The sequence below is a fragment of the Pecten maximus genome, chromosome 2 (genome assembly GCF_902652985.1).
Source record: "Pecten maximus chromosome 2, xPecMax1.1, whole genome shotgun sequence".
Taxonomy (NCBI): Eukaryota; Metazoa; Mollusca; class Bivalvia; order Pectinida; family Pectinidae; genus Pecten; species Pecten maximus.
In genome coordinates, this window is record NC_047016.1 from 35,945,264 (window position 1) to 35,960,693 (window position 15,430).

At 35.8% G+C, this 15,430-nt stretch overlaps 1 protein-coding gene across 1 annotated transcript in view; it reads right to left on the minus strand.

The window, feature by feature from the left end:
• LOC117321914 (deleted in malignant brain tumors 1 protein-like) overlaps positions 1-15,065 on the minus strand; it is a 35,670-nt gene extending 20,605 nt beyond the window's left edge. The window contains exons 1-16 of the mRNA XM_033876539.1: positions 14,771-15,065; positions 11,378-11,525; positions 10,292-10,473; positions 7,790-7,946; positions 6,988-7,166; positions 6,297-6,456; positions 5,735-5,904; positions 5,175-5,331; positions 4,579-4,751; positions 3,695-3,848; positions 3,180-3,349; positions 2,289-2,451; positions 1,772-1,944; positions 1,214-1,364; positions 459-631; positions 68-215 (exon numbers count right to left, since the gene is read on the minus strand). Of these exons, the coding sequence (XP_033732430.1) occupies positions 68-215; positions 459-631; positions 1,214-1,364; positions 1,772-1,944; positions 2,289-2,451; positions 3,180-3,349; positions 3,695-3,848; positions 4,579-4,751; positions 5,175-5,331; positions 5,735-5,904; positions 6,297-6,456; positions 6,988-7,166; positions 7,790-7,946; positions 10,292-10,473; positions 11,378-11,525; positions 14,771-14,852 (2,540 nt within the window). The 5' untranslated portion in view covers positions 14,853-15,065. The remainder of the gene's footprint in view (positions 1-67; positions 216-458; positions 632-1,213; positions 1,365-1,771; positions 1,945-2,288; positions 2,452-3,179; positions 3,350-3,694; positions 3,849-4,578; positions 4,752-5,174; positions 5,332-5,734; positions 5,905-6,296; positions 6,457-6,987; positions 7,167-7,789; positions 7,947-10,291; positions 10,474-11,377; positions 11,526-14,770) is intronic.
• Between the last annotated feature and the right edge of the window lie 365 nt (positions 15,066-15,430).

Here is a 15,430-nt window from a genome sequence, read left to right on the forward strand (position 1 = left end):
AGACGATGTGATAAAAAATGAGAGAGCGTGACTCAACTATATAAAACATTTGTAGTATTTAACTTACGATGCCTTGTGTAACATTCTGCACACAACCTTGGCAGCATTTCCATCAAAATGGTCGTCACATATAGTTCCCCATGTACCACCTATCTGTATTTCAACTCGACCTTGGTTACTATTTCGGCCATCTGCCAAACGCACACGTGGTCGTCCTTTGAAAGAAAAAAAAAAAGTTTAATATGGAAATGCGCATCAGCTGTCTTGTACTAACAGAGCTAGTCAGTGATTCCAGGGGACAAAATTATTTCAGATCCATAAGAAAGTCACAATAATTAAAACAAGCCAGATTGTGTTAAAAGAAATACGAAGGAACGTTCATGCCATTGCTTGATAAATTTTGATTTCTAAATACAGAATAATTTGGGGTGGGGCTGTCGTCTATCAATTATGCCTACCTGAGTTACAAACAACGCCTACATCCTCATTATGACCACAGTTGTTCTGGTACCAGCCTTTGTTGCGACACTGGAGAATATTGTTTTCCTTGCCTGTGCAACCGATATCATCAAGCAATATGGGTCCTGTTCCTTGTCCGAAGTGGGCATTAGAAAATGCTAAAGCGTGATCTCTGAAAGATAGTTGAGTAATAAATATCTTGCTTGTTTATAAGACAAAACGATTATGTAAAAAATGAAATAAAAAGGAATTAAGGAGTATCCCAACAGGTTCAGCTTCACTGTTATGTATGGACGTGCTATTTTTGAATAAGAAGACGTTTTGAACATGTCCATGTAAGAACTCTAAATATAATCCACCATCTCTTTATTTACTTACAATGTAAATAACAGGTATATTGCCCACTAACCTGCAAGATAAGATAAACGTCCTTTTGTATCTCTTTTTACTAACCTACGGCATGTGTATGCTGCCATTGATATGATATTCAAGGACATGTTCTAAATTTTGCCATTCCCTCAGACCAAGGACGGGAAACGACCGACATCTTAATGCTAGCGGTGCAGATCAATAAGAGAGTTATATGATCATAAATTACCTCTGTGAGATGCGTTTCAATAATCGAATGAAGGAAGGTATCAAATGTTCGCCAGGCAGAAAGAAGAATTCTTTCAAAACCTAATTCTTTGGTAGCGGTAATTTATAAACTAAATGAAATTTTGAAGAAAATGAATAAATGAATATGTAATAGTACCGTCTAAAGCCAAGCATGTGACAGACGACGCTAGCTGCAGCGCTGTCAAAAGAATCATCACATACTGTCCCCCATGTGTTGTTGTGGAATACCTCGAGTCGCCCCTGGGAGGTTGAAGAACCATTAGTCAGCCTGACTCTCACTCTTTGTACTAAAAGATCAAATGACGTCAAGGTTATGTGACAAGTAAAGGATTCTGATGCCTATATCACGCATTTAACTATCACCTTATCTTGAACTCGTAATCAGAAAAACGATTATTTTAATTTGTCCCTGTTTTGTCAAGTTTTAGTAAGAATCATGGTTTCGTTTTGAAATCGGTGTTCTATGTTGTGTTCATAAAACATGTATTCAGAGAAACAATTGATATGTATGATAACAACAATTATTTTAACGAATGACAATTGAAATATAGTTTTACTACTTTGTGAGCACATTTGAAAATATTTTAAAACTAATATAAAATGCTCTTCAACTTTCAACATCAGATTTAAGAACTCTCAACTTGCTCTTCATAACTCCTTTCGTAGTCCCAATATTAAATGCAAACATACTCACACTGGCCACAAACCACGCCCACATCTTCTGTATGGTCGCAGTTGGTACTGCCCCATGGGCGATGGCGACAATATGCCAAGTTGGTCTCGTTTCCGTGACACACGACGTTATCCAGCCATATGCGTCCTGAACCACTTCCAAAGAACCCGTTTGGTCGGGCCTGTGCACCCCGCCTACAGCCAAATTATATGTAACTTGTATAACGTCGGTTAATTTGTCAATGTTAGCGGGGTATGAAAATAGGCTACAGAAGTCACAAAATATTGATAATGCCATATCAGCTTTTTTTAAATGAGTTAAATACGTCAATAGGTTGTTTCATCAATGAAATAATAACTCAATAACAAAAACGATATTGTGTTTGAAATATGTATGAAATGCGAATGGGTCTACTCCTGCTAGAGGACCATTTATATGTCATTATATAGATGCTAAAAACAATTTGTATTTAAAAAATAAAATATTACTAAAAAAGTTAGTACACTTATTGTTTTTGTATTGACTAAAAGTAACCTACCACGGTAGCTTCAACATTTTACAAACAACACCAGCAGCTACATTGTCAAAATAATCGTCACAGACTGTGCCCCATGTACCAGAGTGGAACACCTCCAGCCTTCCCTCCTGGCCATTAGTTCCACCAACCAAGCGAAGTGTGGTATTCGGGGCGGGGTTCCCGGCTGTAACAGATAGCATTGGATACCATTCCATGTAAAAACAAAAAGTCCCCAAAACGAAGTGGGGGACTGATTGGTTTTGCTCCGTTTCTTATTCTTCTCCTTCTTCCGTCGTGGAATTGTGTTCGAACTTTTTTCTCGAAATTTGTAGGATTCTAATGAAACTTTGCACGAGTGTAGAGGTTGGTAAGGAGGGGTGTAAGAGGCCTTTTTTTTCGAAATCGAGTAAACAAAATGGCCGCCATAGCGAGGCTTCTGATTGGTCCAAATTTACATATTGTACGATTTTGATGAAATTTATTATGTAGGTACATCATGGACTTCGGTCACTCCCGTAACCTCACTTTCACATTTTAACAAAATGGCCGCCATTTCCTGGTTTCTGATTGGTCTAAATTTAGATTGTCCGATTTTGATGAAACTTGGTATGTAGGGGTATTAGGGGACTGTAAAATAAAGTGAATGGGTTTCGTTGTCATAGCAACCTTACAGTGGCTTCTGATTGGTCGACATTTGGATGTTAATCGATTTCAAAGAAATTTGGTATATAGGAATATTGAGGGATGCCGATCGTAATGGATGGTACGACTGGGGGGGGGGGGGGGGGGATGGCGTTTCATTCGTAATTATTATATATAATATTAATATAATACCAAGGAAGATAAATAAATCCTATTAATGGTATGAATGCAGGGATTTATATCTAGGCAAATAAGAATATTTTCACTTACATGCACAGATGACGGATACGTCCTCGGTGTGGTCACAGTTGTTGTGACCCCAACCTCTGTGTCCACACAGCGCTAGGTTGCGTTCTGTGCCAGAACACTGCATATCATCTAAGAAGATGCGCCCTGTACCTTGACCAAAGAACGCGTTGCCTTTGGCTTGAGCTCCCGTTCTGCAAAAATAAGACAATTCGTATGTCAGTTCTTTTTCATTGCGATTTGATGTGACCTATGTGTTCAAATGAAATACTAAAGCCATGAATGATGATTCAAACACAGAATAATTAAGTTGGTAACTACTCGAGAAAGCATAATTAATGTATACAAAAACATGTGACATTCTTTGCAATTCTGTGAACACAAAATACTGCATTAATCAAATTTGTCTGCCGGAATGTGTCATCCTGAATTTTTTTATTTGATTTTTCTAGGGATGATGCTCTCTGTTTTTCTTTGCAGTCTATGGGATATAGCTTAAAGTTCACAGGGGTTACGGTTATCATACAAGTAATACTTACCCAGAAAAGTGAAGTTGTTTGCAGACCACTTGCGCCTCATGGACACCAAATGAATCATCACAGACGGTGCCCCAAGTATTGTTGTAAAATACTTCAAGGCGACCCTCGAAACTACCAGTCCCTCCAACCAATCGGATAGGCGTATTGGCATTTGCTGTCATAGTAAATGTGTAAAAATGAGCATACAGTTATTTGTTAAAGCTACACTTACAACATAATGTTCATATTTCTCTCAATTGTTAGCTAAAATTGGCTAACTTTTACTGAATATGGTGCCATTAGAGTACGTTTTATACAAAGGATGCTCTGTAGACAAATTTACAAGTTGTATGCACTTATATCTAGAGACATTCTATCGTTATTGTAAAACTAGTAGGCATTGTATAAAGCAGTATTCATTGCATACAAAAATACTCTGTTGGTTTTGGACATTGAGTATACGTTGTATGCAGAGCTCGTCATTATGCAAATACAATACATTTAAACACAGGATATTATGTCGCCATGGTAAAAACTATATCCTATTTCATCAATATTTCTTAAATTCTCCTTCTTAATACTTCTTTATACAACTAAGCTCATCTTAAGGGAGAAGTAGACTTCTATCTCGAGGAATCAAGAAATTGTTTTCTTTTTGAATGTTAACTATTTTTTACAACAAGAATGCAAGATTCTTAATGAAAATGAATGGAAACAAATTGGACGATGCAAGTACAAATCAGTGTGTTCGATTGCGACAAACGGATATGTAAGGAGGGATTTTAACCTAAATAACGTCTTTAAACAGATGAAGCATAGTGAGCAATGCCTATCAAAGACGCCCCGGTGTCGACAAATTGAGCACATTCCTCGTGTAGTAAAAGGAAATGGTTAGAAAGTTTAACCTGATTGACAGATGACGCCAGCGTCCTCGGAATGCTGGCAGTTATTTTGATTCCATGGAGAATGTTGACATCGAGAGAGAGAGCTTTCAGTTCCAACACATATTACGTCGTCAAGAATAATTCCTCCTGTGCCAGCTCCAAATCCACCCTTTGAAATTGCTGTAGCTCCAGAGCTGTTAAACGTTTACATATATTTAACGTTGTAGTAGCGATGGTACTTTTAACCTTTATATTCGATTTTGATAAAGTGCAGAAGAATGATACATGCATTACATACCAATATATTGAACAATTATGCTTTTATTTTCACAAGAGTGAATGCAATGCTATTGTGGTATATGAAAATGCTGATATTCTTGTGTGAACTAAATGTTTTTAAGTTTTTATTCTTTTATTATATTTATTTATTTATTTATTTTAACTATACCCCGTAAGACGTTTATAACAACATCTGTACATATATAACAACAGCATGAACTTCCCATATTGTTAAAAAGGAATGAAATAGTTTACATCAATTGCATAAGTCTTTATAAAATAACTTGTATTCCGAAATATATAACATTAATATGACGAATTTAACATCATCTACTTACTATGGAAGATGCATCATTCTGCAGGCTACAGCAGCATCAGCATTGCTCCACGAATCATCACACACGGTACCCCACACACCATTGTAGTTGATCTCCAAACGCCCAGAGTTACTGTTCGGTCCTCCAGCCAAGCGTGCTTGAATTGGTGGCACATTTGCTGTAATAGAAGATGATCACTCAACATAATTGGATAAAAATCACTGAACATTTGATGAAACATTGAAATATTGGATAACCATTAAATGCTCTTTTCAAGTCACACGTCAAGAGCGGGGTACGGCCGACACTATGCAATATGCATGCTCATCGCCCCTCTTCTCTCCATCATTTTGGTATACAATGCTATGCTATGCAATATACATGCTAACTACCCATCTCTTCTCCAGAAGCATGCAATGCTTTGCTACATGTATGCTATGCTATGTTTTGCTATGCTATGCTTTGCTATGCAACACGCATGCTCGCCGCTCCTCTTCTCGGCAACAATATGCAATGCAGTGCTATCAATATCACGGCTATGAACGGAAGTTGCATTTACATTAACGTAACAACCTACTCACCCGGAGTACATGCCACGGCAACGTCCTCGCTATGATCGCAGTTGTTCACTCCATATGGTTTGTGTACACAACTGACTAGGTTAGATTCAGTTCCCTGACATTCCATGTCATCTAGCCAGATAGGTCCACGTCCTCCTCCAAAGGTCCTCCCTCTCAACACTGAACCGCCACTGTAAGATTCATATTCATGGAAACAAGTGAATTTTGTTGAAGAAAAATATAACGTACATATACGAATTATACTTCGGTATATCGTGGCACATTACGTTCCATATAAAAATATCAGTGTTTAATTTAGGGGTTTGATGACTAAGCATCAGCAAGGGTCATTTGAGGACGGTTTTCAAGGTGACACCTTGAGTAAAACAACAAAGCACAGAAAGACACAGTAGTGAGTAGAGAAGGGAAATATTGAAGATCTGACGTGTAATAACGGGGGCAGAAAATCGATTTTGGTCGTTTCATTGTCCCCTAAATAGTTGACACGTTAGAAAATCCCCGATTATTTAGGGATACCACTTTCAGTCGACTTCTATGACAACATTTATTGTTTTGCTCTTACTTTTGGAAACCAAGCATACGGCATGTGACATTGGCCTCTCTAGCATCAAAGGAATCGTCACAGATTGAGCCCCAGCGATTGAAGACCTGAAGTTCCACACGGCCCTCGTACTGACTCGTTCCACCGCGCAGGCGCACGTGTACATTAGCTGATGATGGTTCTGCAGTTAAGTTGAAAACACAATGTTGCATACGTAAGTGCCATATCAGTATTGTAAGATAATGTAAATTGACAAATCATTTTGCCTAGACCCAGAGTAAGCGGCAATGACTTAAATTTTTGTTATGTTATGAATATGTTAATTTGACACAATGAAAGTCCAGAGAATAATAAATATAAGTATGATACAGCATCCTATTGATATTTTGTTTGTCTTCTGTGGTCCGTTTTTACCATTTATTAGTTTTGATGTTACATAGCAGGTACAAAAATATGAAGAATTCAATGATGAAACAATTTTGGCAATAGCAAAATTTCTGTGGAATATTTGTATGTTTTATTTGCATGATATGAGGTTATTACGGAAATTGATTACTGTGAAGGTACCAATGTTTGCGCATTCAAATTTAAGCCGATTAGCGCAAGAAGGAATTTGATCAATGCAGTCAAAACTTAGCGTCATGCTTAAAGTGCGACACGCGCTAAAACAATACTATCGCATGCCTAAAATATTTAATAATTGAACCCTTACGCGGCCCCTGGTAACAAATCACGCCGACATCCTCGTTGTGGCCACAGTTGCTTGTTCCCCAGGCCTTGTGGTCGCAAGCACCCAGTCCTGGCTCAGTCCCAGTACATCTGACGTCATCCAGCATGATCGGAAGAGTGCCGTTACCAAAGAATCCATTGCCGATAGGTATAGCGTTTGTACTGTTTCAATAATTCGTACATAATACCATCAGAACATATCAAATGCGATGAACCGTAAAAAATACCTGCACATAATGTTATCAGTAGTATCATAAAAACTACTGTTACAAACTACTCTTAGCTTAATGTTACCAGCATACGTTAAATACTGTTACATGTACAAAAAACCTACATATTCTTTCAAATACTATTACAAATAACCCACACATTATCATCATATTCAAATTACTGTTATGAAAATGCATATGGTTTCCTGTATCAAATTTGATCATCACCATAGAATTTGGTGTTGATAATTATATAATAATATGCTTATAGTATCTACATCTGTACGTACTTGTAATTGAATTATTTAACTATATTTGATATAGGTGTGTGTATATATATATCACTGTATTGATATTAATCATAAATAAAGATTTATGTACGAGTACAAATTATATTAATGTACACACAAACCAACACCTACATATATGTTCACATTATACAGTTTGTAAGTCAAATACGCAACAAGGGAAGTAACTCTGAACCACATCTGTTATAATTAAGAACACAATGTGCATATGATTGATATTGGTTTAACTGTTTCTTACAAAAGAGTATCCTCCTGAAATCATGCTTACGTTGAAAGGCCAAGTGAGGTACAGACCACAGCAGCGGCATGGTCGTCAAATTCGTCGTCACAAACCGTTCCCCAAGTATTGTTATGGAAGACTTCTAAACGACCTTCTCTCGAATTAGTCCCATCTCGTAACCGAAGCCGGACGTTAGCATCAAGAGCTACAGCAGAGAATATTAAACATATTAGAATACATATTATATTTCAACAATGTAAAATATCATCTGTTGAATGAAAGAAGCCGTTTTAATTTAAACAATTACTGAAAAAAATAAAATAATGACCATTGCTAAAGATTCTGTTACATTTTAAATTGCATACAGGGATTTTAAAATGAATTTTAAAAATCTATCTCAACTTATGGATAAGCTATTGTTGTATATATATATATGTAATAACACATAAACTCTTCCTGGGTAACACGTCATTTTGTTGATGGAGGAGTAAAAGAGTAAAAAATAATTGCTATGAATTTAAATCTACATATGATGTTCAATTTCATAATTCTCTAGACGTTTTTCTTTTGTATAATAAAAGGTAATTCATTTTGTGAAAATATGTTTGGATAAAAAACAAATACCAAAATTGTATAGAAAATCTCAGCCGTTAAGGTTATTGTTGATAGATAGCCTCCGATCTAGATATATATACATATATATATATATATATCAGTTAGGTCAGATAAGGTATACAAAGTGCAGAGTCTGTTAAAGTATATCAAGTGAAATCTTACTCTGATTACACAGCATAAATCATGCGCATAGTTTGTTCATGGCTCAAGCGGGATGAGCAAGTTATTATTTGAAGCAGATGATTTTTTCGATAACGTAGGGAGTAAGCCTCATAGGTATATACTTCCTTTGATGAGGAATCAAATATCATTCAATGACGAGAATAGCATAAGCAAAATATGAAGCCTGGTACCACTATCATAATTATCCGTTAATATGTTTTCCAAAATAATACAAAGAAAAGCAGTATTGGCTGTAAGGAGAGTGGAATCTTAGTAAAGGAATTTTCATTTAATTCTCTAAAGCTCCTCTTTTGAAAATGCTACGGTATAGATCTTCCTTAAGTTGAGGAATGATGAAAAACATTGGGTCTGATAAGTAAAGATTTGGCAGCAAAATAAAGCAAAGTACACCATAAAAATCATTAATAATTAATGAAACCCATATTTCGTGGAGTGACCTTGGTTCTCTACAATATAAGTAAAAAAAAAAGTCACTTGCAGCATGGTTAATTGTTTGTTTTTAGTTGGGGGTTTTTTTCTTTCTTTTTTTGCGAATTTGGTGTACGCTCTGCATCATAGTGTTACATTAAAACAAAATAGTTCCAATGACATGGTCCTGGGAAATCAATAAAACAAGTTTTTTATGCCTGGACCTCACACCAATACCTAAATTTTAAAACAGAAATCAAATGTATCACGATATGTGGTTGACGACAATAACAATTTCCCAAATAGAAATTGGCATTGATGAAACATAGTAACACGTCTAGTGGATAATTAATTGACATAAACTGGTAACAATTCACTTTAAAATGTCATTGCTTAACAGCGTTAATGATACAATTAAATAGATAGTACAAAATATTTCGGACATATTCTTACCACCCAGTATAAATAACACTTATGTTGACGGGATTTGTGATCATTCACTATGCACACAATGTTGCGTCCATTTATAATGCTATATTTCATTCAAGACTATCAATTGTTCATTCGAAATAGCATTGATTCATTCGCTCTTCATCCTAAATTTATTCTTTGCTTAACATTTTATTTCCGTGCAGATCTCCACGCACACCTATGCTTTAAAGGATTTCCATTCACTTCTATTTCACCTAGCATATTGCTTGCTTTCAGAAGAACTTACAGCAGTACCCAGTGATTGTTTTGAAGATTTGATATTCATGTAGAAACTTTTCATTTAACTTGTTTATATTTAAATGATTTGTGCATGCTTTATGGCTTAGATGATTAACATCCATTTTATACATTTATAAAACGGTTTACATGAAAAAGATACTAGTAGCTGATTTTGTTTATCACAGATAAAAGTAAAATATAAGCTTCGTCGAACGGTTAACTAAGAATATGCGTTCTTTGCTCATCCTGTATAATAATCTTCTCGTTCATATAAGAATAAGTATATACAGAAAGGGGAATTACATAATAACCTAACTGCAAACATTGGAATGTGATACAAAGGTTGCTGGCTATTTAGTTGTAATTGTAGCAGAAATTGTAGCTGAACGCCTGTAGTCAAGTAGCCCAAATGGGGGGAGCGCCCGTCTATAGTTAAGAGATCCCAGGTTCGAATCGTCCCTTCCTGGTGGTTGCATTTTTACTCTTTGTAACGTTACATAATTGAATAACGCGGTATCAGAAATAAACTCATTAAGCCTCAATCAGAACCATAACAAGGATTGGCATTACAGTATTACCAAACACATTATTCTAGGAAATAGATTATCACTGGTCATAACACTGAAACCTTACCAGCATTGCAGTCTACACCCACATCCTCTCCGTGCCGACAATTCTGTTGTCCCCAGGGTTTGAGGTGACAATTGTCTAGAGTTGACTCTGCTCCTGTACACGTTACATCGTCCAACCAGATTGGCATTGACGCAGCTCCTTGTCCAAAAAAGGCATTCGTCCGCGAAAGAATGTAGTTAGCCCTGAAAAAAAAGTCCACTCGTTTTACTTGGTAGAAGGATTTAAATCCCTATGAACATATACTATAAATAATAGGAATACAAATGTTATCAAGGAAAATGTAGGCGAAATACGATATTTTGCCATCATAGTAGGGCTTCTTTTCATTTTAAATATTGACTGATAAAAGACAGAATCGTCACAGAACGCAGACTACTCTTCTCCAATGATATGAAGTGATGAAGACATTTTTGATGCTCGTTGACATGACTTGTTGTCACAAACCTTGTTCTTTATTTAATGCAAAACACCTAGATTTACATGATAGATGCTGTCTATGAATCAAATGACGATTATATTTAGGGGAAATGTCATCTTATTATCACGCGTCATGGATCTCTGTATCATACTGACCTATATATGACAGATACCATCCTAGTTTTTATGTTGAGAATGTTAAGCATTTAACCCGGATTTGACCTAGACTCGTATGGTGGGTGTCGTCGATTGAGCAGATGACGCCTACACCTCTGGGACACCTGGTTTTACTCTCCTTGGACTTTTTCATTGGTCCTCATGGAACTCTATATTTGTGTTCATAATTTGCTATCGTTGTTCCCCATTGAAATTTCATTATTGAATAAGCAGTAAGATGTTTAGCTATGATAATTTAAACTATATTTACAACATTTAAAGTTACATCAACTTATATAAACACGCTTGTTGGCCCGGATGAAAGTGCGCGATGGGTCTTACTGTGTGAGGAAATCAGAGTACCCAAGGGAAAATGGGCAGATGACCACGTATCTTTTCAAATCTGATCGTGGAACCAGCTAGGTGAAAGGCAAGAGTGCCTATCGACCACCCTTATTAAGTTATCTCTTTTATGATATTGTCATAATGTTAAAAAGCAAAACAATAACTTACGAATTATATAGACCGAGCATTCGACACACCACCTTGGCGGCATTGGTGTTGAAATGGTCATCGCATACAGTACCCCATGTATTGTTATGGAAAACCTCCACTCGTCCTTGGGACGACCTTTGACCCCCTTGTAACCGAATGGTCATTGCTGAAATTAAGAGAGAAAAAATCTGATTCAAAAGGAATTCAGACATTACATCAGTCAGTTACCTCCCTGTGACGTGACATCTTTCCTTGGTAAAAATCAGCATTCGCGACTAATTAACATATGTGAGTTTAAAACAAAATACTTAAAAAGACACAAGTGAATTGCACCTAGGTGTAGGATACAGTATACATGTGTTTGCCGAATATTGGACACAGAGCTGTACATCTTACTATCGTTTACTAGGGTGATTGAAATCCAACACGGAAGCCAGGAAAAAACAAAATTCAATTTTAACTGATAATGGAATAAGTGTGTAAATTCTCATAATGAACCACTGTATAGATTAAAAATAACGCTAGATTCAGGCTTATTGCAAACTCGGAGGCTTCAATGATATCAGGGACGTTTATCATAAGTCAATTTAAAGGGTTTGTACAAAATCCACAATAGAACAACACCTTTAAATGTGGATTGTTAAGGACGACACTGATGTATGATGATACACTGTATCTATTACTAATGCATATACATGTATTAAAGTTCTGATCTTTTGTGCCGAATATTCAAAATAAAAATGTTAGACTTTTGATATTAGGGAGTAGAACATACTTTGCTTAATATTTCAATTAATGTCTTTAAATATTTCAAGTAGCATGTTGATAAGGAGAATACAATGTTTTTTTCAGATAGTTATAATATTCATACTCGCACAATATAATTTTGAAACATCTTAATCATGTTCAAAATTAGTATTATCATTGGCATCGTTTACAGACTCCTCCAGTATATCATCTATTCAATAGTTTATAAAAACAACTCACTGATAAGCTACACGGTACAGTGTTGATGGTTGTAGTCTACATATCATTAATGCAACCAGTTTATTTGGTCGATTGATAAAGGGTGATTGATTAATGAAGATTAAGCACAAAAAGATATTAGCAAACTTAATGAAGTAAACAAACAAAAAATTTTCAAAAACTTTAAAATATTTTCAAATGTTTGTTATTGGCATGCTATATCTCAATCCTGATGAACTTTGGTAACGGTTCGAAATATACACAGGTATCTCGTGATAGTTTAGGATAATTCGTGTCCCCTTTATTTATTAATTTTTTTTTTTTTGGGGGGGGGGGGGGGGGGTAACTGCCCTTCCGCCTATATGTGTATACGTTATCAAGTGACTAAAACCCTTCAGATTATTGGCCAAAACATATCTGAGGAAGACTTTGAAGGACAAAACTGCTGTGTGATACAGGTTTTAATCCCTCATTAGAATATAGGGCACCTATTACTTATTCCCTAAAAAGGGAGCTGTTGACAATCAATTATTTACAGTGTACTCTAAATTGAAGTGAACAAGATGTACTATATGTAAGTAAATGGACTTTGATACGCATGATGAAACATTTTCTTTGATAACCAAATTCTGAGAAATGTTCTCGGAAAACATGATCGTATGTTTATTAAACGGTCTCCAAATGTGATAATAGAATCAAACGTCTAATACATTATCCGTGTAAACTTGATTAATAGAGTCACTAGAAAAATAAATCAAAGATACTGAAAAAGTAAAAAATGTACAGTAATGTCAACATACAAGGTAGCACAGTAAAACATTATCGCTAATACTAAAGTGCGAAGGTCATATCGTGTTGTTTTTTCCGCACCACAAATATAGATAATCTGATAGAACAATCACATTGTGGCATGTAAACTCCACATAAAGGTTGAAGATTTCAAGCATCGGCGACTTCACCTATATTTTTTGTAATATAGTAAAGCTACATCATGGTAAAGTTTACATTATGCTGCATTGCTACAATGGGTATAATTTGCTTTCATATCTATCGGTGATATGGTAAAGTTGACATTATGCTGAGTTACTATAATGGGTAAATAGCTTCTTGTCATATCTGTAGGTGATATGGTAAAGTTGACATTATGCTGTGTTGCTATAATAAGTAAATAGCTTCTTGTCATATCTGTAAATGTTATAAAGTGTATGCAGTAGTATAATGGTGCCTCTGTAACTTCAGGTTACGTTTAGACCGTCGCTACGTTTAGGTTTGCAATATATGTTGTATTGAGTAGTGTATCGGTGGGTATGTAACTTCCGGTTATGTATAGACAGTCGATATAGGTTTTATGAAGTAGTATAATGGTGGATATATATCTTCCTGTTATATCTAGACTGTCGATATTGGTTGTATGCAGGAGTATAATGGTGGGTATGTAACTTCCGGTTACGTTTAAACTGCCGATTCAGACTGTATACAGGAGTATGATGGTGGATATGTAACTTCCGGTTACGTTTCAACTGCCGATATAGACTGTATACAGTAGTATAATGGTTGGTATGTAACTTCCGGTTACATTAAGACTGTCGATATAGACTGTATACAGTAGTTTGATGGTGGGTATGCAACTTCCGGTTACATTAAGACTGTCGATATAGGTTATATGCAGTAGTATAATGGTAGGTTTGCACCTTCCGATAATGTATGAGGCTGCTAATTTTGATACGTACTTTAATGTATTGATATGTAGTTTTTCTACATGTTTAACTCTAGTAATACTAAAGAATTCTACAAAGATGCCACAACTATATGATATCTGTTCAATCAAACTGTTTTGTATATACTTCATGTAAAATTGATAACCTTAGATTGTGTTTACCTAGTTGTTTACTTGTGTGGCCTGCACTATTTTAGATGCACAAGAGTGTTGTTGAATCAATGTTTTAGGTAGGCTTTACATACAGCAATGTACTTAAAAAGATAGCATAACTTGAGGCATAGTGTATAATTGTATATTTGTATATTTGACATACTATTATATCAAACTATAGGGCGGTGGTACGCTACTTCAACCCTACACAAGTTTAATTAAATTTTACTCTAGTTTTAGAATAAAATCATATCAAGCCTATTTATGCCTCTTAAACAATTTTTGAATTATAATTTTAATTTAGCTCAGATAAATATACATGTACAGCTGAATAAATGTACTTATAATTCATACAGCGATTTGCATAGGCTCGATGTAGATAATCTGAGGTGAGAAATTGTATAAGCTAACTCTTCATAGAAAACAAAAGCATTATGAAATCATGACTTTATAAATATTGTATAACATAGTTGTTTAAGCAGTTCCATGCCTAATTAAGAAAACTCTGCGGGTACCTTACCGTACAGTTTAGAGTAGATCAAAAATGATTTTCAACTTTCTCTAATAGTACTTACCTGTTGAGATTTGAAGACATGCTGCTAACACTATCACACATACACATATATCAAAGTTTCTAGCACTTTTCCGTAACACCATTTTGAAAATGTTTATAGATTTTCTTCTGCCGAAGAAAGTTAAGATGTGACCAAGATGGTCTGTCTCACAGATTATTTGCTCGCTATGCAGACCGGGCCGGGTGGAGATTCAGATGCGAAATCAGATCTGAAAATGGTCACTGCTGGTCCAGGTGTTAAAAAGGTACGAACCACTTTCGTAATGTGGTAAGTCCGTCCTGTACCTTGTGATGGCGACGGTAACTCCCCCTAGGTTTAAGGATTATCTAAGGGGTAGCTGTCACAGGTACATAGGGCCCACGTTCGTACTACCAGGCACTTCGTTATCGCCACGGTGACCAAAGGTTGATGGAGATAATGCGTGAAATACGGATGAATGTTGTTACCTGTACATTCTCTGTACCTTTACAGATAGCTTAGATATCACTCTAGATGAGTGATAAACAGCTCTAAGGATTATTGGTTATATAAAGTTTCACTAGTCTACATTAGATTCTGCTATACAGATTTTCTGGACAGATGCGCCATTAGGACAATAACATTATGGATTCAATCTACAGCACAAATACGTTGATGTTTCTTACCATGCTATCATTTACT